General features: G+C 36.1%; 1 protein-coding gene across 22 annotated transcripts in view; it reads right to left on the bottom strand.

Annotated features, from left to right (window-relative positions):
* NRXN1 (neurexin 1) overlaps positions 1–25,023 on the bottom strand; it is a 705,404-nt gene that overhangs the window by 328,407 nt on the left and 351,974 nt on the right. For all 22 annotated transcript variants that reach the window (XM_029965176.1, XM_029965177.1, XM_029965155.1 and 19 more), the window contains one exon: positions 23,607–23,726. In XM_029965176.1, coding sequence (XP_029821036.1) covers positions 23,607–23,726 — 120 coding nt within the window. The remainder of the gene's footprint in view (positions 1–23,606; positions 23,727–25,023) is intronic.

The following is a 25,023-nucleotide window of genomic DNA, read 5'->3' as shown; positions in this document are numbered from 1 at the left end:
TTCTAAGAAACAAATACAAGCAGTGTTATCAGTGCAACAATAAAAAAGATAAATTTTACTGTTCCCAATACCTCTTAAAGCCTCTATTGGAATAAAAAGGTACCATTATTTTCAAAACCACTTTTTATTTTCAGAAAGTACATTAGAGTGTTTAAACAATTTTTTATAGATCTGAATGAGAGTGCCTACACATCCCACAGACAAATTAGAAACATAATCTTCCAGCAGAAAATATTAAGATGTATATCTTATTATTATCCCAAAAAGAGAAATGTGCCTATATAACTTCAGGTATTGCAGTGATAAGGATTTTTATTTATATTTGTAGAAGGAAATGAGATTCCTTGACATTCTAAAATATGTAATTCAAAAAGTGTCATATATATGGTGCTAACTGCTGCATGAATCTTCCCAGCTGAAATGGTAAAGTCTGTACAGCAAGCAAATGTTGATGTTCACCATGAGAAAACTAGAGAGACGTGTTTGAACATATAAAATTCATCTGATCTCCACCACCTTCAGGCTGTTTTTAATGAATTAGATCACTAGCATTTATTTATAAGGAATCTACACCTATTGTCATCAGACACCACACTCTGAAAGACAGTCAAAGTTCTTGTATCATTAACATTACTAGGAGCTTCTTTGACAATGCACTATGAGTAGACATTTACTGGTCCTCACTTAGCACCACTGAGCCACCTGAATACAACTTTGCAATCTTACCTTCAGACTGTTGCCATTTTCCTCTCCGAAATCCTACCTATGTATAAAGGTTATGAAAAAGATTAATATATTGAATGTTGTGATTTCTTAGTACCTGTTGACAATAGATTCATGTTCTATCAACTTTACTGTACTGTACTTTCTATCCAAAGTGTTCACACAGAATAACAGAGGGACACAAATATAACACAAGACAGAAGGGGGTGAGGAGGAAGCTACAACCTAATTATTCTGGACCAAGTTTTAATTTTTCCTGTACTTACTAATGCTTCAGATAAGCTTCCATACTGTATCAGTCAATACAGACAACAGTCATTTTCTCTTTTCCATTAAATGGACGTGTTGAGTATCACCTTCTGGATCCTCAAAAGTCAATTGCAAGAAACCACTTTCTTCCCATCATAGTGGGAGTTACTTTTCATCTAGCACTACTCATTATGCTCTAGATAAAGAGTTTCTTTGACCAGCACTTATAATAAAGTCACATTCATAGTCATCAAGTAACATGTTAACCAAATGACAAGTTTCAGGTGCAGGCTTTCCATGCTACCAAGGTACAAGGCCAGATGTTCCAACAGATATTTAATGTCTATGACATTTCATTTTTACTTATTTAGCCATTTAAGGGAATTATTATAATAGATAATGCTTAAGTTATTAGAGCACATAAAATGATGTTTTTCTTCATTTTTTGCTACTAAATGATAGCTGTGTGGAACATTTAGTATAGTTTTACATCTGCTGTATCTCAAAATGTAACAGAGGAATTAAAATTTAATAAATAATGGAGTTGTCTTGCCTTGACAAAGAAATATGCTCAAGCTCTTCATTTTCTTTTCTTTAATTTTGAAGAGAATAAATGCTCCAAGGCACAGGTATCCTAAGGAAACAGCTGGATGAAAACCAGAAAGACTACTCAGCCTGAATCTTCTATAATGAGTTTTAGAGAAAGAACTGAAGCCTTTCACATTTTCTATCCTTACATTACTATGCCATTTGGGAGGTTGAGGGGTGGGAATTAAAACATTTCACACGTGTTTTTCTGGGGAATAAATTCTGAAAAGAAGAGCTACTTCTTTATAATGTGAATCATTATGCACACAATTCATATCCTTTTGTTTGTTTGTTTTAAACCCTGCTGATAATATCTTTAGATTTATTTAGTACATACTTCAAAAGCTTGGAAATTTTGCATTTGGATAAGCAAAAAACACAGTAATTTTCTACCTACAACCAACTAAAACCATAGCAACACTTGTTTCCTGAACCTTTCCAAGAGAGCATTAATGTACCTCTACAGGCAATAAATATTGTCAATCACAATGAAGGATAATCTATTAAATTTTATGATCTTAACTGTTTTAATTCCCTTTATTAACATAGAGCAAATATTTAATTATAAAAAGTGGCTAATCTGTTTCCTCCTTTTTGTCTTAGGCTTGTATTCTTTGTTTTAGAATTTTCTTTTACTGAAAAGTAGTTTTTAGCTATCTCTTCTTTATCCTTTTATTATCTGCCTTTTCTTTAATCTCCTATACTTGTTGTTCCTTTTCTCTCCCTTTATTTCCACCTTGCCCATCTCTACTTTTCCTTCTGCACAGAAGCCTGTTTTCTAATCTGTCCTACAGAAACTTTCTCTGTATATTTATAAGTCCTCATTTTCAGCCAGATGTTCTAAGCATATGCCGAGGTGCCTTATGATTCAGGGCTTTACAGATTTAACAGAATTAAAATTCTCGTAACACTCCTTTGGCATAGCTTATTACAGAGAAACAGAGGTTGAGAAGTTCTGACCTCCAAAATGCACCAAAGGATCTCTACAAAGGCAGTGCTGGCATTTAACCAAGCCTTTGTTATTATGCTCTCAGTTAAATAGATAATAAATACAGAAAATAAAGGAAGAGATTTCTGCTACAACACAACTAATCAGAGAATCTGGGTTAAAAGCATATGAAATGCAGAATGAAAATGCACTTGAGTACGTGCAAGAAATGCAGAGGTACATAAAACATCAAAAGGTAACACTTAGATGTGACTGTGATCAGCATCTAGTCAGCAATAAAAATAACTGTGTTAGATATGTCTAAGTTAACTATCAGTTCAGACAGGACCAGGTTATGTAGAGGAAATTAGAAAGGACATAGAGGTAAAGCACTCACACTACATGCAAATTGTCTTCAGACTCAGAATGAGCTAACTAGTAATAGGCATCAGTGATTTTTTTTCTTTTTGTCTAGGCACAAAGAAGAAAACATAAACAGCACTACATGGTTAGAAAAAAAGTGAATTAAACACATGGAAGCATATCCAAGGTATGTGGAACTAAAGTTTCTACATGGACTGGGCATTCTAGTGGCTCAGAGCCATGTCAAGTTCCAAATTTTCTCTAGATGGAAGAAGGCTAACTGTAGAGGCTTAGTTCTATTTCTTATTACTGAAAAGGAGGCCTGCTCAGAATTATATTTTCAGCATCTAGAAGAACCTTGACAAAACAAATTCTACTTTAACTGCTTACAGTCCAATATGCAATGCAGTAAAAAAAAAAAATAAAAATAAGGTTTTAGACTTAATGGAGAGAAAAACATTTATTTTTAAACTTAAATGGAGCTTTGAGTATAATAAAGTTTGAATTTTAAAAAAGAATAAGGTTTCAAAAAATATTTCAGAATAAAATGTAATTGTGATCCCATTTTTAAATAAAAAAAAATAAATCCTATTTTCCTAGCCATTTACAGGCTGCCAATTTAGCATGGTCATTCAAGATGAAAGTTATTTTATTAAAATAATAAACAAAGAAAGGAAGAAAATGATGTAAGATTGTTTAAGATACAGGTTGGTTGATTCTCTCTGCAATTAATGAATGAATTAATTAAACTTGACAAAACCCAAAAAGCACTAGACAGTGCTTCTCCAAGAAGCACCCCCAATTTGGCAGATCGCTGTATGCTTGCAAACTAACTGGTCAAAAGGAAACACTTATGTCAGTGAGGTTGGGACTTGAACGTTTCTGCTTTGGTTACAGTCACAAACAAGCACATTTGAGTAAGTTAAGCACAACTTCTAAATCAAGTGGAAGAGTTAGGGAGCTGAAGTGCATTGGAACAAAAACTCATCAAACCTGCTGTATCCACTACTTTTTTCTACGCAGAATTTGCTCACACATAAATACAGTACCACAAAGTACTTGTCATGGAACTATTATAGTGCAATGTGAGCTGTTGTTGCTAGATGTTGCACATCTAAGATGAGTATGTTTGTGCATCAGATACAGTCTGAGCTCTAAATTTTCTCTGAGTTTACTTGCTCTGGGCTTGACAGTTTAGATAGACTCTTTCTTTAAGCTCCAACTTGGGAAAAAAAATATTCAGGTGATAAATTCTCAGCCCAGTCAGCAGCTAATGAATGGAAACCTGGAATTAACAACCTGAATGGAAACACAGAAAAACTGTACTACACAGCGAAAGAGAATACCTCAAGAGTTTCCCAAAATAATCCTGTTTACAGGATTTTCTTGGGTTTCGGTATTGTTTTTCAATATTGATTTTCCACAGCAAAGTTGTTTCAGAACGAACTTCACTAATTTTGCACTGAGAAATACCTCACAGCCATGTTCACCTTTAATTACAGTAATTTCTTACTCAGATTGATGCTTTCTCTAAATGGCAAATTCTTACTTTGAGTGATGAGTAGTTCTGAATAATTTGAGTGATCGCAATAGTCTTCTCATGTTCCCTATACAGGACTGTTTTTCCATTTGTCATCCAGAAAGTACAATAAAGATTTCAGCTTTGACTTTTTTCATTTTAATAAAAATTATTGCTTAGAAATATTGTGGACCTTCAGAACTTTACAAAAGTGCTTTTAAGAAAGCCACAAATAGAGGAAGAATCTTTTCATTTTCTCCAGAGAGTGCGAAGATCAGCTAATTTCTTTAACATCATAAGTCAGACAGTTGAGGATGTATCTAATAAGGACTCCTTAGAGAGAAACTTGTATCATTTACTTATCAGATGTGCAGTGGCAAGGAGGAAAAAGACCACATAACTGTCTAGATGCTACCATAACATGTGCTTGGGAGTACTAGTGCCACATTACTACCTGGAATTTTGGCTATCTGCTCCGTGCTGTCAAACTGAAGTGCTTTTGGACACATTCAGAAACAGGATTTTAAGTATGCTGCACCATTCTGTACCTCATGTATCACTGAAGGTGCCCCATTCAGCCTTCCTTTCTCTTCAACTTTCCACCTACACACCCTGGGCTACGCTGTGGTTGTGGTTTTCTTTTGGTCTCCCAACTGCACATCCCTGCAGCCTTGTGCTGTGCACTTGTAACCATTTTTCTGTCAAAATCCCTGAGATGGTGATTCATTTCAATGTCTAAATCATTCTGTTTCTCCCCTCTCTCCTCACCTTCTTTCCCTGTAGCTTCAGTTTCTAGCTCTTCACTAAGATGTCCACCACCACATCCTCCTGCGAACTTCCAGACTATTGAGTCCATATTAGTGAGGTAAGTAAATAACAGTCATTCTGATATTTGATGAATGTTACAAAAAACAGGTGTGCACAGGGCTGAACAGTCAAATAGCATGCAACACTTGCACTCTAATTAAGCAAATTCCTATCAGAGGAATTTTTGACAATGGCAGTATTGTCAAAAAAAAGACCAGCAAGAAAAAGGTTGATGATGGTATTGATGACAGCTACTGATGACAGGTATTGGTAACAGGTATCATCTCACTGAGGAAAAAAATGGCCTGGTCACAGTTGTCAACATTATGTGATTCCCTGCTGTGTGGAACAGGACACCCAGGACAGGATTCTCACCTGGAGGTACCTATCACTTATCTTTCCTACTGGCCACTAGATAGTTTTCCTTGCTCTCTCTGATTGTTTTTTCCTCGGGCAACACGGATGTAGTTGTATGTCATCAGCCACACATCCCTGGAATAAAGAAAGCTTTGTGCATGTCAGGCTGCCTCAACTTTCACTGTGTTCTCTAGTTTGTTATACCAGTCCCTAAAATACATTCATTATTTCTTTTTCATCTGCTACTTAGGAGTCACTCTCTACTTCACATTTTCTGCAGGGTGGTCTGAAAAAGATACTACATTAAGATTTGTACTAAGAAGATACACTGAGATGGTGAATTCTTATTGAGTTCCAAACCCAAGAAGAAATAGCATATGGCTGCAATGAAATTAGAAGACACAGTATTAACAAGTGCTGCCCTATGGAGTGCTATGAGACTCCACAGGAACAAATCACATTATTTTAGTATTTGTACGATCAGGAATGATGATATGATCATTGAATCTAGTTTACTGCCTTTTGCAAAACATGCCTTCTGTGGCAACTTTTAAGATAGGGAAATTGGCTCCATTTTGGGCAGTGACTTGGGGTGAGTGTCTTTGTTGATGTCTCCTAAGAAAGACCATTAACCAATCTGGAAAACTCTCCTAAAAGTAGACATTTTCTCTCTTTTTTTTTTTTTTTTTTTTCCCTAGGATGTTCTAAAATTTATTAGCTCAAGGTTTAACATTTAGGTCCAAAAGATAATGGTAATAAAGACAAGAGAGTGTGCGTGGGTTTGTTCGGTTTGTTGTTTAATTGTTTCTTTTTTTAAAGTAAGTGGAAGAAGGGAAAGATTAAAGAAAGAAAAATCAGTTATTCTTTCTCTCATGTGAATGCAGCCATGGGAAACTGTGCTCCACAGGTTGTGAGATTAAATTACAAAGGCTAAAGGCTGATTTCAGTAACCTCACGTCAGAGCTCATGTCTGCACTTTTTAATTTATGTTCTCCCTTCAGTTTACAGAGAGCTGTCTGAGGCAGCAGAATACTTTGATCTCCCTGAAAGTCACTTGTCTCCAGGTAGGGACACCAGATAGTCTTCTCTTTGTTCCTCTCCCAGTATCCCACTGTTTTGGTCTTTCAGTTGTTTCCAATCCATCTTTTAGAGATATAAACAAACATGTTCTTCCTAACCAGCTCAGCAAGGTGTCCTACCTGGAAGGCACGGAATGTCCCTCTGAAATGGCTTTTTAACAAGTTCCACAAGGATGCAAAATTACCTAAAATGATGGTCTGGATGGTCAGAAGTAGCTGTCCACAACAGGCACCTGGAACTAACATGCAACTGCTTCAAGCCAAGGAAAGCAAATTTGAGAATAAAGGATCTCTTAGAGAGCAATTGCCCATGTGTGTTCCAACTGTGAGAGATTCACATTTGTGAAAAGCAGAATCTTGGCAGGCAACCCCTTGATGTGTAGAAATTTGCAAATCATTTCAGTCTAAGCAATTTTCCCATCCTTACCAGAGAGCACTAAGGCTGCAATTGTGCCCTGATAATCATAGCTACTGAATTGTAAGCAAAATGAAATTTCAGCACAGAGTCAATACTACTAAATGCTAAAATGTTTAAGATAAATGGCATTTAATTAAAACATCCAGAACTTTTGTAGCTAATGCACCAATCTTTTGTATACTAGAAACCTAAACCCAGGACTGTTGAAAGTTTTAAACAGGGATTAAGCAATGTGAAGATCTGGCATTATTCTGATAAGACCATAAAACACAGCAGTGCTCCTCCACCCAGCCCCTCACCAAAATGTGAAATTAGAATAACCTTCTCTTTCATATCTTTCTTTAGGAATCTCACAGCTTAAGAAACAAAAGCTTGGCCAGCAATAAATGTAAAAAGAGGTTTTAAATTTCAAAATTTCCTAAAGGTAAGCTCAGTCATTCAGCTTTCAAGTGCTCACCAGAAGCATCTGGTATCTCACAAAAAGTGAAAATTGAATGAGTTGGATCATGGGTTATCCTAGCATGGTAAAGCCTCTGATCTAACCATGACACTAAGATCAAAATGAGAAAAAAAAATCAGAATAACACAAAATCGAGCACGTTAGGAGAGAGTCTAAAATGGCTTAGCGAGCTAAAAGAGTTGGTTGGTAATAAAGTAAACTCTCCTGGCCTCAGATAGTACAAGTTATTTTCAGCATCTTTCTAGGAATTAGAAACAATTAGGGAAAGTAAGTGTTACTGTTACTATCAGTGCACATGATAGTACACTATTGCAATTACAAACACCAGACCAAATCCTAGACACAGATATGAATTTGACCATTTAAGTCACCTAAAATTCTTGGCTATCTGAATAAAATGCTGCATGTGACAGATATAAACTCATCCCTGCACTTACATGGTTGTCTGATGTGGAAATTTACCTATTTTCAAACTAATACTAAAATATCAGTAGAAAGCGCCACCCTCTTCAGTTGTTCACTCTCCCCAAAATGACAATTGGAGTAGTTTTGTATTAATTTTGTAGTATTAAGCTTCTCAGATGAGCAACACAGACACAGATTTCAAGAATGAAGGAGTACAATGGAATAGAATTTGCTTACTCAAAATTTGAACGGAGCTGCAGCTCTTTGCATGAGATGACAAGGTTCATAGAGGATCAACAGACTTCTGTATATCTTCCAAAGGGGGAAAAAAATTGACTCAGTATTTTTGAAATGGTTAAATAGTTCTTTTCTCATTTTGGATTTCTTGGATCTTGAAACCTTTTATACAAAATGCTTCTCCTACCCACTCTCTATTTCTAATGGTCTTCCCACAAACTGCTACCTACTGCCTCCTAGTCTTTTTTTCCTTTCAATTTAACTGTTTTCCAAATTTTTAGTCAACAGTAACATTATAGAAGATAAGCAACTAATGATCAATTTTTGAAAGATTACAGGGCTTAAGTTTTAGAGACAGGACACAATAGCATGCAGTATGCAATTTTATCTGTGAGACATCCATTTTCTATCATTAAACTACACTATATAAAAGGAAAAAGTACACTGTAAGCACAGTCATTTCATCAAACAAAATACTCAAGGATTTGTAAGCCTCTAACCACGCTGGAAAAACAACCCCAAACCCTTTTAGAATATTGCTTTAGTTATGGAGTGGTAGTTGTAGAATGTCTGAATGCATATAGGCACTAACTTCCTAATGATTAGCACAGTTTCATTGACAGGCTTGGCTGCAGAATCACAAAGCAAACATAAATTGCAGCAAATTAGCAGAAGACTTTTTTCTTTAAAGAAAAAAGTTTAATGGATGTTTTGCCTCAGGAGCTCAATTCAATGGCTTCTCAGTAGACGAGACTGCACTGCCAGGAACCACAGAAGCGTACAGTAAATTTAATAATGGCCCTATGCCAGACCATGGTTTGTACAGCTACGCAGCAGATCCCCATTCAGGCACAGGCTCTGAACATTCAGCCCTGGAAACTAAACATATCAGAACCATGAAGGCCTAGGCAGAGACAGTACTCATGGCTGTCTACAAAGATAGTTGCTTTTTAGAAGTCCATCTTGGTCCCAGTGAATTTAAGGCAGCTTTATCAATAAATTCATTCACAGTGAAATTTAGTCCATAAACAAAAATACCGAAATACACCAAAAGGAAAAGGAGATTTGGAAATACTTAAGAAAGGATAAAAATGAAGAAATGTAATATCAGGAGGACTTTTTACTACATCCAATTGATCATCGTGTTCATCTCCCCCAATTTAAACACATGCAATGAAGCAAGAGCTACATGTTGCAAAGATAGGAAAAAAAAAAGTCCTGCCAGGAATACTAATACCAGAGCATGTTCTTCGAGATAAAATTGGCAATAATTGCCAGCCTCTCTTCTGGAACATTTTAATTTACTCACGGTAAACTGACATTCAGATAGGTAAAAAAATTATTTCCTACTTTTTAAAATATCAAAGAATTTGCTTCCAATCTAGTCTTTACAATTGACTGTCTCCAGCATAAACACAGGGCAAATATCAGCACTGAAAGGAAAGAATTTTCAGAGGTGATGCTTAATTGTGATAACCACAACATCATTGCTTGCTTATTTTACTGTCTGAAGAACTGACACATATGTTCTCATGAATAAATTCATTGATATCTCTCTCAAACATTAATATGAACAGGCAGCATGCTACAGAAACATATTCATTTGGGATGCTACGAAACCTTTCAGGAAAAAGTGCACATAAAAATAGGCATTGAAGATGAATAATTATTTTGTCATTATCACCTTTTTGGAATGTATCTGTCATCCATAAACTCAGATCTCAAATGCCATCATATACTTGATGTTTTTCACAAAGAGGTATGAAATACTGCTGCTACTGTGAAGTGGACAAAATTGCTCATTGTTATGTTAATGCTGACATATCCTCTACATGTTGGACACATTTTCCTTGAAAAGTTACCCTCTTCAATCTGCTGGATAGCACAATAGCCTACATAGCAGAAATCACTTTCTGTATGCAATACCACAGTCTCTTAGATGAACACTTTATTTATTTATTTATGTTCCACTTGCATCCAATAGCAATGAATCCCAAACTCATTCTTCCTATGCAGGCAGAAGAACCATTGTGGGTAGTGAACAGGAATGTACCTGCTAACCCCAGTGACGACCTGGGTTAATACAGTCAGAGCCAGAAGAAAACTTTTTGATCTCCTTTTCGGGTCCAGACTCTCCTTCATTTGTTTTGCTGTCCTGGGGGCTGGGGCAGAGGAGAGATTTCCTGTTCTGACAGCGTTATTACATTCTATCTTCTTAAGGTAATTACTCTGGCTTTCTGTAGATATACTGGATTTTGACTTAAGGCCTTTTTATGCCACTCCAAGAGGAAAAAATAATAAAGGTCTTAAAGTGCTTGAAAATAGCCTCAAGTTCAGTCATAAATAACTACAGAATTACTACCTAAATGTTTACTAAACTGAGGGAACAGATAAATCATGTTATATCTAAATGGAATATAAATACTAATAAATAGAAGTTTTGGAGCACAGATGGCAGCAAAAATAAATATCATTGCAAATATTTTCATTTTAAAAGCTGATATAAGGTGAACATAAATGGTGACAATCATATTTTAAGGACAAGTGTAGGTTAAATAATTTACATATCTGAAATAGCTAAGCCTTGGTAAAAAAAAAAAAAAAGAGGCAGCCTGGACAGGAACATTTATTTTTCATGATCATTAGACACTTTTTTTGCTCTCAATGGCAGAGTGGCATATGAAGTCTAATGATTTTATGTTACTTTCTTCAAAAGTTAAAACAATTTTTTTAATATATATAATTTTAAGAATTGTATTACTGGAAGTGAGATTTACATAGGATTTTATACTAAAAGCACAAGCAATATGCAGTGACTACTGAAAATACACTGGAGTGGATTACCATGGTTCTCCTTTGAGCCTTGGCAGGATAGAACCAAGATATAATTACGGGATTGCTGCCACCTGCCAACTTGAAGAACTAAACCACTTGCTTCCACAGAATAATAAAGAATGCTAAGATTAAAAAGCAAATGAAGGTTAAATCCTAAAGGTCTTCAGGGACCTCTGAGCTGCATATTTCTTCTGTACTCCTTTTATCAATTTTACTTGCCCACAAAGATGAAGGCTCTTCCTAGTTAAACAAGTTGTTCTAATGAAATGCTTGAATTTTCACACAACTGCTTACAAAACAGGACATCTGCAATGTGTAAACTCATATTAAATTTCATCTTTGGATTTATAGCTTTTTCATCTTCAAGCAGGAGAAAAAATAGACAAATTGTTCACACTGCCAAAATACCCAGAAACTCAGCTAAGAATTTCACATTAAGAAGACATCTTAATGTGAAAAGAGGATTACTGGTATATGCATCAGTCAGAGAAAAAAAAATCCAAAATGCTGTTATTGGTCCATGATTAAATTTCCTCCTCACATTCTTTTTTTTTTTAAAGTAATTATATTTTAATAGAGTGATGAAAAAAGAATTTATTCAAAATCACTTAAGAGTGATATGAAGAAGTAATTTAAATTATGTCTGAGAATATATTAGTCGAGAAGAATTTGTCTTCATATGAGATCACTTTTATAATTCTGTACCCGTTCACATTTTTATGCACATAAACATACATATTAAATTTAATTTTAGAATATTTACATGAGGGGATAGTATTTGCTGGTGTACAGGTGCTTCTCAATAGCCCATATTTCAGTTTAAATAAATCTAAAAATGAACAAGAGATTGTTCATGGAGCCTTTGGAGTGTCTTTCCCATACTTTCTATTATTCCTAAAAATTGGTAGGCCTTACCTGCTTAGTACTTAAGATCACTTAGAACTCTGCTTCAAACCACCCAGTATTGTCCAGAATTTATGACCTAAGGCTGTACAACTCCCCACACTTATATGCAAGGTTATGATTCCCTACAGCCTTCCACATTATTTTCTTACTTATTCTTTCCAGTTTTAAAAACTGTGTAACACACAACTCCATCAATATTTACACATCAATAACTTACTTTGCACAAACTGAGCAATATCACTCTCAGTTCCCAGCATCCTCTCCCCAACTAATTATTTCTGGCATATCAAGCTAAAGATGTTCCACGAGATCTTGGTTTAGGATGCAGAGCTGGCCTAAGAAGTTTAAAAGTCTGAAATTTGCTCCCAACTGGTCCTGCCACAGCCACTGCAGTTGTGCTGGTGATGCTGAATTACATGGCATGTCTTAAAAATATCATTGCCATCCCCACTTCTGCTGACACCCCCATTTTGGAAGGTACATGGGGCCAGCAGTTTGCAGAACTTAAAAAAAAAAAAAAAGGAACAGAATTCTTACTCTTGGGAAAGTTTCTATGTAGGCTATGTAGGGTTGTATTAGAAGGATGCTAGGGGAATTTTATATTTCTACTTAAGATGCTGTTCCTACTCTAAATGTAGAGAAGACACTTCAGTTTTAACTTTCAAAACTGACATTTTCCAAAGCACTTAAATTCAACAACATTTTTTTACAACACTGTTACTATTACACAACCTTAATCCTGACTTCCTTCTTCCTAGAAAATGGGACTGAGAAATAAGTTGGAGTAATTCCTTAGACAACTTCTTTATCTTGTGATCAATTGGATCCAAAAAAACCCAACACAGTGCAGAAATACTCAAATTGCAAGAAATATCTTTTCTACATATCTGAAACTACAATACACTGCATTTTTATTATAGGTTTATGAATCACCATCCACAAGTTTTCCCTGCTGTCTGGCATACAGTATCATCCACAGGAAAAGGTTAATCTTCAGGGAAAATATCATCTCTCGGCCCTATGCATTTGTTGGGGTCACACAAGATTTCTTTGAAGTTGGCTGCCATCCCAGTAAAGCTGCTTTAAGTAGTTCAAATTAAATATCACTAGTATTACATGTTGGTAGTAAGTAGAGGCAAGAAAGATAAAAGCTTTAGGGTAGAAATTCAGGGGAAATAGGATTATGTGTGCTCAGTAAAATATCCCCCAAATTATGATTTTTTGAACAAAAATGTTCAGGCCTCAGTTGTACAGAAATTTAATCTACTGAGTTCTGAAATTATCTGAACTTGATCTGACATGCCACTATTGGTCCAGCAAATTTGGAATCATTTTTCATTTATTTCTGGTAGTGTTTTCAATTACAATGATACTATCATTTTGAATATTTCCTCCTATAAAGACTTCCCCTCAGGGATTACAAAAAAAAAACAAACCCATATTAAAATGTGTCCCCATCCTTTTAGCAGACAAAAAAGAAAAAAGACTAAATAAAACAGGAAAGCTCAGTGCTAAAGCAGAACTTGGCCAAAGAGCAAAGATTACCAAGTAGATATCCAAGTAGCCCCTTGAACATACTTGTCTTTGACTTTAGGATTCTGGCTAAAGTTAAAGGATTCTTCATACCTGTCCAATGTTTTCAGATATCAAGCAGTTTGGCTTAACTGCTGGATCCTTAGGAGTCTCAAACTTGTCATTTGCCCATGTACATATCAGGTGTTTGTGTGTCGTAGCAAGAATGATACTTCTGAGCAGCCTTGAACCCTTTGTGAAAGAGCCATACAGATGGTTTGTACATGCATAGCAAACCTGACTGTTCTAGAGGGTCCAATTTACTGCTGATGCAAAACCCAAGTGTGCTTGCGTAGGGGTTCTGACATCTCCCAGAAACACAGGGTAGGTGCTGTGTGTAGGCTGTACAGCACACAACTGCTTGAAGGAGAAACAGTGAAGAAGGGACAAATATACTTCTACAATACGGATAATGGAGGAAGAATAAGGGGCCCTTGGGTTCCTCCTGGTGTGTTGAAGGGTTGTGGTGTTTCTGATTCTCTTCAGGGGAGCTCTGGTTCAGGGTCAAAACAGGAGATATGAGCTAGCCATAAAACTATCTCAAATATGTGATAGCTGCTACGATTACGGGTCATGAGGTTACAAGAAAAGGTTATTTTTGATAAGCAGAAAATAACATATTTAAAAAAATTAACATGACCATCTGCCACTGATAGAATTCACCTATCTGATGAATTTTTGACTACACAGGAAAGCCAAGCCACACTTACTACTGGATCATGAGAAAATTCATGACCATAATCAACCTGAGTCCAAGCTAATACGTTTTGGTGATCCAAAAGATGGGGTAAAGAGGGAAAAAAGGAGAGTAGAAAGAATTTCAAGTAATTTCAGAATCTCTGGGTTTAATTTCAAGGGGAAAAATGCTTTGACCATATATATGGTGCCTTTGGATTTCAGTGTATTAAAATCAGTCATTCAACTGGTGATTTGAAACTCAAATTGTAACTAAATTTCAGTTTGCTGTTAGAAAGCATCTGTCCTGTCCAAATATCAGATCATTGATCTGATTAGCAGTTTTCTTAAGATTTACACTATTTAGAAGGGAGAGAATTTTTAAACAGCAAAACATATTATAGGAAGACTACCTTATATGGTAAAGCAGACTCAGAATTTGAGATTATTTGCAAATGGTGTCTGTAAATATTAATGCACTTTGACAATGAATATCGCATATCATGCATTTTAAGTGTTTTTTAGTGTGTGGATGTTTGCAGTGCAATGATGTGATTTTGCATATGTCTGTTTTCAATTCAAAGTGTAGCTTCATTAAGAAGAGTGATAGCATAAAGCTTAGCAGCATGAGCATTCCTCCAGAATTAGCACAATATTGACATGCATTCTTAACACAGCCTTTTAATTGGGTTTGTGGGCACCAAAGAGCTTCATGAGCATTAGCTGTTCTTCACCCTCTTTTCTACAGTTCCAACTTTCCAATACCCAACCTGGGTATTGACTGCTTTTATTATGGAGTGGTTTTCCCTAGGCTGGGACTTCATTTTGCAGTTGTCTTCATTAAGCAACCAGAAACTAAAACCTTGTAAAACTCCTTCGGTCCTAGGAGTGTTTGCTTCCATCAGTATTTTTTCATACTGTTATTACTGACTCTGTTACCTTCTTTCATAATATCCTAGAATACCTAAGGAGAAAATGGCTACAAAGATTTCCAAACACAACATCAGCATACAAGATTCATAAGCCTAAATTAAAATGAAACATTGAAGGATCTTAAACATTACAGGTGACATTGGGAGAATAGGCATCTTTATAGATGTATGTGCTAAGAAAAATACAGATATTTCATCTAGATTAACTGCTAGTTAAGTGGAGTGGCAGGTCAAAAGTGGTCAAAATAGGTCCAATGTCCACCCTGCAGCATAGGAACAAAATCATGAAAGCTGCAGAAATGTCTGTATAACATATCCTTCTCCGTGCCTTACCGTGTCTCCAGTTCATGCTTCCATTTTCAGTTTCTGAGCAATTGCTCAGATCTTTACTTTGGACTCTGAAATGCCTCGATTTGCCTATATCAGATTCAGACAATTTCCCTTATTCAGCTTTTAATAGAAGGGTTTTCTTTGCCTTAATCTTCTGCAGCATCTGGCACAAATGAACACACAGAAGTCTCTGAAGATGGTGTCAAGGGACCAACAAAATCTCGTTTTGCACCGAGCATACAGATTCCTCATATGTGTGTAGTTACTGTGAATCTAACCCACCTATCTAGCTGTCAAGCCAGAACACACGCTGAGGAAGAACAGGTTGCCTTAGTAACCCCAGTCCAGCTGTACAGACTACAGAAAAACTGAATAATTTTATCTTTCTGAAGCACCATTGTGCCATTGTACTTAAATATCTTACACATAAAATAGATATACATTACCAAACTCTCCATATACACTTTGAGCTATTCTTATACAATAGATTATAGAAGACAATGCTCAGGAAAGCTTTTCTTCTTCTTTCTTACCATTTGTGACCCTTGTAGCTGCCACCTATTAAAAAAGCTGGCACTCATTGCCTTTTTTTTTTGGGCTTGTTGGAGATGAATGACTGACACCATTATACAGTTAATATTCTATTCCAGCTGTGCTGGGTATAATGATTAATCTAGTTCAGCTATCCAGAATTGATTTTAATATATGATATTGTTGGGATGTTCAGAGAAATCTATGAGAAAGAATAGTGACAGCACTCGTCCAGTATGCTTATTGCTGTCAATAGCTTTTGACTACACAAATTTCAGGTCTGAACTGTACATAATATGCCATTAAATTGTAATAAGTGAAATTTCTAGAGAAAGGAATCTAATGATACCCAACTGAACAATTTTAGTTCCATGAGAATATATTTAATTAACCCTTAATCATTTTCACCCTTATGACACTGGAAACACTTCTAGAATTTGATTTACAAAATTATTATGCCATTAATAAGAGAAAGATATTATTGACATACCAAAATCCAATTTAATTACTCCCTTGATTCCTCCAGAGGCAGAGAGAAGCTTGCAATTTTCTGACACTATGTTCCATTTTTAATATTGTGAAATAGAAAATAACTCTGAGTAGGCTAGAAATGTTGCATATTTGCTTCTGTCTCAGCTACAAGCATTACATCAATGTATTTTGGTTACCTTGAAAGTTCCTTTTTGGCTTTTTCTGTATCAAGTATCCCACTTAAAACTTTACTTATTACTGTTTGTTAGAAATATTCTCACATCTAAGAGCTTCTACAATAACTGCCAAAAAAACTTTCTCTTATTTTGATTTTTTAAAGGGCTAGTTTGCAATGTATTTAAGAAAATGGAAATTCCTCAACTATTTTAGGCATGGATAGCTCATCTAACTGACTACTCCGCTGTGTGTATATAAGAAAAAAATTCTTAAACTTGTTTTCAAACTGTTAAGAAAACCATGCCTGTTCATTTACATGATTAATAGACCGATATATCTTAGCGAAAAGCCAAAATTTACATACTGCAAAATGCACATAAAATAGAGGAGAAAAAGCCTAACAGAGCTGGGCCAATAAAACCTTGAAATAATGTTGTCATCCATGCATCAAGCTCCATAGTTCTTGCTGACACACCATGTTCTGCCATATAACATCACAGGAGTCTGACAGTTCAAGGTGCAGTCTATCCTGATTAAGTTTCTAATAAAAACAACAAAAAAAGTCATCTTGGTCCACAGCCATGGCTCACTTGCAACACTTTCCTTGCCCTTTTTACGGTTTTTCTAATTCTCCTACACACCTCAACTTTTCTTCATTTTTCAAGACTGTGTGTGTAAAGTCCTACTTCTTTTGAAGATTACACAAATTAGGCCACTGATATTTGTCACCAGAAATTCCAGATGTTCATTATAGAGAGATATCAGACAAGATAAGCTGAACAAATTGAGATTTCTTCAATTAGTTCATTCCACCATTTTGCCAGGCATTGTAATTTCATGCGCAGCTATCTTTATTTCTCCTGTGTAAAGTGAGCCTCTGTGGCAAAGTAATTGTATGAAGTATTTAGACTGGTATGTTATCAGGGACAGATTTTTTTAATTCTCAGCTACCGGAGATGAAAATAAAATGTGTTTTAAAGTGCTCTTGAGGAATTTTCTATCCCTTTTCTTGACAGCAGGTTATATGTTTATTGGTATCTAGCAACTACTAAGTCTTAGCCAGGACTATGTAATAGTATTTTGGAAAGTACTACTGAGAGTGGATATTGTGGTTAGTTCAGCTTTCAGTCACTGGATTAATTAAACTTCTTTATTAGGTATTTATCCTGCTCACAAAAATAGCATTAAGACTGATCTTACACTCTTGATGTGAAAAAGGTCCAAAAGATGCAGTATCCATAACAGCTAAATCAGTTTTTAATGTGAAGGAAATCTATTTAAATCCATAATTTGTGTAATACTGGACTGATAATGCAAAGAGAATTAATATCACCCTTGGACTTGCATTCCAGGAGAAGGAAGACATTGTGGGAGGAGAATGAGTACTCAATACTCAACACCATATGATGGCTCAGAAAACTGTAAAAAGTCAGTGGCGTGGATAACAGAAAATAATAAATACTCCTATATTTTATACATTATAAATATAGTGTGTGCATACACAACATTAAAGCCTTAGGAAAGACATAGCTACACTTGTGTGCAATATTGAATTACTCACCTTGCAATCTGGATTGTTACATACTCGTTAATTACATGTTCACAGAGTATAAGACTTGTCTCATTAAGTGTGAGTATGTGCCTGCTTCGATCAGAGTTCTGCAGTGAAGGTGGCTGGTATTTATAAAACCACTCACTTATTGCTGCATGCTGACTCAATATTTAGGAGTTTTGTGGTTTAAAGTATAACCTCAATATTACTTAACGCTCTCTCCAAACACTACATTGAAGAGAGAGTCATTCGGTTCCTTCTGTCATTTCTATTATGTCAAATACTCTAATATCCAAATCTCTCATAAACTTTAATGTATTTTTACCATGTCTTGCTTCTACTATCCTCATCAACAGCCAAAATTATTCACTTTTCAGTGTGTTCAATATGAAATAATTAGGATTTGATTTTCTGGACACATACATACTTCAGCCCCTGATGCAGGAAGGGAGTTAAGAAAGCCAACAGTCACTTGGAGTTAAATCTGGCAAGGACAGGTATAGTCTTAGCTGAAAGGCAATATCTCTATAACACAACTAAATATCAAGAAAATCAAACATGTTTTATGTGAACCCATCTTGCAATATTGACACAGCTCTCTATTAAATTAGGGCTTCTGATTTTTCCTTGTAAAGAGTAAAAATAAAACAGAAGAATTTTTTAAAAAAGTTTTGTTACTCACAGTGATTGAGAGTGTTGAATTCCTAGTTAGGAGAGACTGCGTGGTGAAGTTCTAACCCTTCAGAAATGGATTTTAATGGAAGTGTTGACACAGTGTTAGTTATACCATCACAAGTGCAACGCCAATACATTATTCCCTTATGGTAACAGACAGTATTGAAGCTGCCCTGTAATTTGGCACTGAACATTTCTATACTAACGTAATGTGACAATGTTATTATGTCTGCTATTTTCTATGCCATAATAGCAGTATTTGTTTCCACAAACGTGCCATTACATTCACTAATATGGCTGTACTTAAAGACTGCTCGAGTAAAAACAGATGTAAACTTATAAAAAGCAGATAATCTCTTATAGATGTTTTTTGCTGTGCCAGAGTAATTTTCAACCCTACTCTTATAAAAAAAGCTGAATTCCCTGGGAGGATAGCTTTTACTACATAACCTGCTGTTAGTTACTATGTTCATGATGTGTTTTCTCAGAGGTGCATGTATCCATCCATCCATTTGTAAGAACAGCCATTAACTGTCCTTTTAGTACACTCTTTATATAATCCCATTTTTTAGAAACAACTGCTACTGGTCTGCTTTACACTTATCAGTGTAATACTTCTGTCTATCACATCTAAAGACCACTGGTGCCCTGAATCTCCAAGTGTCATATCACATCAAAAGACAAAATAACAAACTGTATAGCATCTTGGGGTCAAAAATTCTCCTGCCTTGTTTATCTTCTTGCAAATAGGAAATTGCAGCATGCAGAAAGTTCCCACCTTTGCCACCATGGCTTATGGTCTACAGGCATTCCATACTCACTGGAGTGGACTACTGAGATTTGCAGCTAAATCAAATTTCTGTGATGGTGTTCCTGATGACAGTTGTAAAACTATAGCCTTACATTTAGCCCAGTGTAAGGCCCAGGCCCTTTTTCATAGGAGTACATTTCTGAAATTTCTCTTCTCCCAAGCAGACAAACAGAGAACACTCTTGGATTGGGAAAGAAAACAATCTGCCTCACATGGCACTTATTTTGAGAGAACTTTTAAAAAAATCTTCATTTTAGGCTTGTGCACATTTTCACCTGCAATAATACACTGAACAGTACAGGAGTAATAATTTGCTGCTATCAGAAAGATTAAAGAAACTTGCACAATGTATTAGAAGAATGTATTATAACACTTTTCAAGAAACTATTTCTTTCATTATTTCCTCCTCACTCTCTGTTTTGGAAATTAAAGACAAGAATGATACATGTGAAACATTTGCATTATAAAGCCCAGGACCGATGTATGTCAGATCTTTGTGCACTGAGGTTACTATGGGAAACACATTGAAAGTATCAGCTCAAATGCAGCAAGGTAATTTGTGCACATAAATTTATGCAAATTGCAGATGATACAAAGCTGGGAGGAGTGGTTGATAGACCAGATGTGTACGCTGCCATTCAAATGGATGCTGACAAGCTGGAGAAGTGGACTGACAAGAACCTCATAAAAAATGCCAAATCCTGCACCTGGGGAGGAATAAACCCACACATCAGGACAAGCTGGGGCCTGACCAGCTGGAAAGCAGCCTTGCAGAGAAGGATCTGGGTATCCTGGTAGTCAACAAGTTGCACATGAGTCAGCAATGTGTTCTTGTGGCAAAAAAGGCCAACAGCTTCATTGGTTGCGTTGGGTAAAATGTTGCAGAAACGCTGAGAGATGTGATCTTTCCCCTCTACTCAGCACTGCTGAGGAGCAGCTGGAGCACAATCTCCTAGTGCTGTGACCCCCAGTGCATGAGCATGCAGGGATAAGTCCAGCAAAGGGCCCCAAAGGAAATTAAGGGCTCTCTCATATGAAGAGAGTCTGAGAGACCAGGGACTGTTCAGCCAGGAGAAGAGAAGGCTCAAAAGGGATCATTCAATGTTTTAAAATACCTGATGCATAGGAGGTAAAGAAGGCAGACAGATTTTTCTCAGTGGTGCCCAGTGAGAAAACAAGAGGCAACAGACACAAACTGAAATATGTGAAATCTTACTTAAACTTAAGGAAGATGTTTGTACTGTGAGGGTGAATGAGCACTGTCACAGGTTACCCAAAGTAGTTGTGTAGTCTTCATCCCTGGAGAGGGTGACCCAGACAACTTGTACTATCTGACTCTGAACAGAGGGGTTAGATTAGGCACTTTCCACACATCTCCTCTCACCTTGGCCCCTTTGTTGCTGAAATTTCTGCTCAAATATGTCCCCTAAGAACTGGTGGAACAAAACAGTGGTGAGGTGTGGTGGGTAAAATTGTGGCTGAGGGCAAAACACCCACCCAGCTGCACATCCACTCCCTCTGCTCTGACACTGATGTTCCCTCTGCTATTTCTCACTCATTTTGTTCCTTCATCCTTTATCTATCCAGCATTTTGGCAAGAGTGGCATACTTTCTGAGTGTATTTTCATAGAGCAGTCACCAGCTTGGCTTGAGAGACTCAGCTGTGCCTTGTGATGGGTCTGGTGGAGCAGGCCATACCCAGCATGTCCTGTCCTCTCGTCACCAAGGCCACACTCCAGCACCTCTCTGCAAACACCAAGACACGGGCATCCAATACTGGAGGAATGTAAATCTCCATAAAACAAGTACTTTTAACTGTTTCTGGTATTATCACTGACACTTATTTTTAAGTGGTCAATTGTAGGGCTTTGAGAACTAAAACCCCCTATTTACGAGATTCTGATGTCCAGAATACTCTGTTCTACCTAAACCAGTATTTTTTCCATGTAAAATAAGCCAAGGTCCTGCCTGCATAGCAATACTGGGTTAGATTTCAGCTTCTCTCAACCAGCGTCGCTCCACGCACAATCTGCAGTGGAAACGTGCTCGCACACACCGCTCGGGAACGTGCCTACATCCTTCCTGAAGGGAATGCATTTTCAGCAACAAGCAGGTGCTATTCCAGACCTGTCGCTGAGATAATCTTTCTTCACAGGAAGGGAATTTGTCTTACTTCAGTGCTGCAAAGTTTACCCTGTGGTGTGCAGCCCGTGCAAGTTATCAAAAACTGCAGTAACATTTCATCATTTCTCTTCCCATTATGTTCTTCCCAGACACAGTAGAGAGCAATCTTGGAGCGTCTAGATGACGTTGAGGTTATGACAGAATTTTTCCTCCTTTCTGGCATATATACCATTATGAAAAATCCCTCTTGTTAGATTTGCTTTGCTGATTTTTCAGTATCTGAACTAATCTAAGGAGTCAAGATAAAGCAGAAACCAAATGTATTATTTACTAAACTCTGCATTCTATTACAAAATATCCATGTCAAGGTAAATATATATTTCATGTTTGTGACAAAAAAATATTTTTAAAGAGATTTATCTGGAAAAAATTATTTTTAGCAGCCATTTACTAAAGTAGAGGTACTCCTTTTCCATCTTCAGAAGTAGTATATTGTGAAATATCTCAATTGTGTGCAATGCAGTCTATAATGTTACCATATAAATAAGCCTTCACAGATTGGTAAATATCTTTCTTATGTAAGTTCATCGATTAGCGAAATTTACGGATTAGCTCTCACTTGAATGCTCCAGGTCCAGACATCAATTACTGCTAAAACATTTATAAGCAAAGTTTTTCCTTTGTTAGATGTTATATATGTAACTTCTTATTCATAGCTTTTAGTTATTTTTGAAACAACTCAAAGATCACAGAAAAACAGAAATAAGAACTTAAAAGCAAAATTTTCTCCTGTAGCCCATAGGTGACTGAAACCTTAAAAAATATGTTTAGCAATATGACTAGTCACACATACTGGTTGGAACTGCAAACTCATGTACATAAAGTAAATCTAAACCTTTGCTCAAATTATTGAAAGTTTTTTGATACCATTTCTATCATGAGAGCAACTGCAGAGAAACAGACTGAGGTAAGTCCTTTTTGTTCTTTCCACAGCTTTCAAACTATGGAACTTTCATGAGAATAAATAATTAGGTTTTACACATAATTAATTTTCTAGCCTTGTGAGAAATACAATTTGAGCCAAAAGCCTTGGGGAAATTCCCTCTTCATGTAGATATAAAAATGTGCAACATTTGGATATTACAAATGTGATGAATTAAAAATAAAACTCAGTAGCTTGCTTTTACCATTTACCATGTAACATTATGGCTCTTCCATTGCTATTCCACCATCATTTTTGTATAATTCTATTTAGATCAATAAGGTTAGATTGGAATGAAACTAGATTATGAAGTTAGTGAATCAGGACTCATATTTTTGACACATTTAAGCTTTTCCTGAAAGACCAGATGGTTGGTGTATGTTGTGTAGTTTTATTCAGATGAAATCTAAAAGAACTAAAATACTCAGCATGCTTTTATTATTGGCATGTTTAGTGTGTCACCTAAAGAAATCTACAAAGAGAGATAATGAGCCTTGTCAACTGTTTCACAGTAATTATAGCCCTCATGATAGTGCTACAAAATTATAATATAACTTAAGATAACAAAATGTAAAACGTTTCTTCAATCAGGAAAAAAAATCCCATCTGAAATATCTATGCAGGAAAGGGACTATATCAAACAGGTAACCATCAGTATATTAGACTCGGAATCAAGTGTAACAAAGCCAAATTCTGCCACTGTTTCATACTGCCCGTTGTCCAAAATTTATACTGTATAGTTCAGCATTGTTCTTATCACAAGCCTTACAGATTTTCACAGGGTTTACCGGTTCATTTAAATATCTGATATTACAATAATAAAACACTTCAGGCACTTGCTTCAAATGTTGCCTTTAAGCTCTCAAGGATTCAGAGGGCCATTTTTTTTTTTGTACTTACGGTCATTGCATAGTGGTCCACTAAAGGAGGTCATGCTACAGTCACAACTGAATCCATCCCACTGCTGTAAGCACACACCCTGGTTTGCACACGAATCCTCTTGGCACGTTGTGCTGGGGCCTAATGAGAACACACAAAAAAGGACTTGCACTTTGTCTTCCAAAGAAAGGTATTTCTCACTGGGTCACATTAACTAGTTGCCAACATCTCAAATCATATGAGCAAAGAGTTACCGAGTCAAACACACATAAACTTGCTGATTTTGTAGCAGCACGTAACATTAAAAGGGTGGGTTTGCTTTAGTTGTAAGATTGCTATGTCAAACACATAAGAATGCACAAACGGAAGCAGAGTTATTCCAGGTACAGTGGGAATGTTAACTTTGTTGTGAGTTATTTCTTAATCTCGTGTCAGACCATTAACTGGCTAAATGTTTTCTAAAAACTTCATTATTTCTTCCTGTAAATACATTTCAAACCGCAAAGCCAGATGCCACAGAAATCAAAACTCCAGGATATGAAAGACTGGATAATAAAATTAAAAACAAAAACGAATTTCAAAAAAATAATAAAATGAAGCTACACTATTACGATTATCTTAATCTCACAAATTATTTTAAATTATTTAGGTCTGAAATTAAGGGCAGTCTGGGATTCTTTGGCAGGAATGTTGACAAGAACTGATTCACATGCTTCAGGGATCCCATGCAGGTTCCTTTTTAAAGAGGAAATGCAGAAAATCAGACTACTAATGAACTGGCATGCCAAAATGTGACATACGCATGAAAAACAAAGCTACTCTATTTCTAGAGAATCATAACTAGACTACTGAAATATAAAGAAATTTCAAAAAGGAATGATCAAAGCACTAAAGCAATCACTATACAAACATATTCAAGACTGAAAGCCTCTATGCAAGCTATGCTGGAAAATGAAGGTTCATGTAGCCCATTGTTTTAGAGGTGTGAAAGACAAAATCTGAAACAAAATAACACACTTTAGTTCTGAAATGTACAAAGCGTTTATTGCAGAAATCCAACTGTGCATTGGGGGTTTCAGTCTTGTTTAATACACACAGGGCTATCTACCTTGCAAATCAGCTTTCATCAATGCAACTTTGTCAGCAAAATAAAAAAGCAAAATATAGTAAATGTTAGTAAGCAATATTGAAATGGCAGCAAACACAGAAAAAAAACATTCAGAGTAAAGTGCATGCTGCTGTTAAAGAGAGAAAGAAATGCCATATAATGCAAACAAATTAATGCTAATAGCCATAAATCTTCAGGCAAGCCAAAATAAGAAAGCAGTAATTTGCCAGTATCTTACTAGAAGTATAATGGTTAATTGAGCCGATGGCATGTAATGAAGGAAAATTAAAAGTGGGCTATTTTTTCTTCCTTGGATAGATATGAATGCAT

This window comes from Manacus vitellinus, unplaced genomic scaffold (assembly GCF_001715985.3).
Source record: "Manacus vitellinus isolate BGI_N305 unplaced genomic scaffold, ASM171598v3 scaffold_8_pilon, whole genome shotgun sequence".
Classification (NCBI taxonomy): domain Eukaryota; kingdom Metazoa; phylum Chordata; class Aves; order Passeriformes; family Pipridae; genus Manacus; species Manacus vitellinus.
The sequence above is the reverse complement of the archived record's forward strand: the minus strand, read 5'-3'. Positions and strand labels throughout refer to the sequence as shown.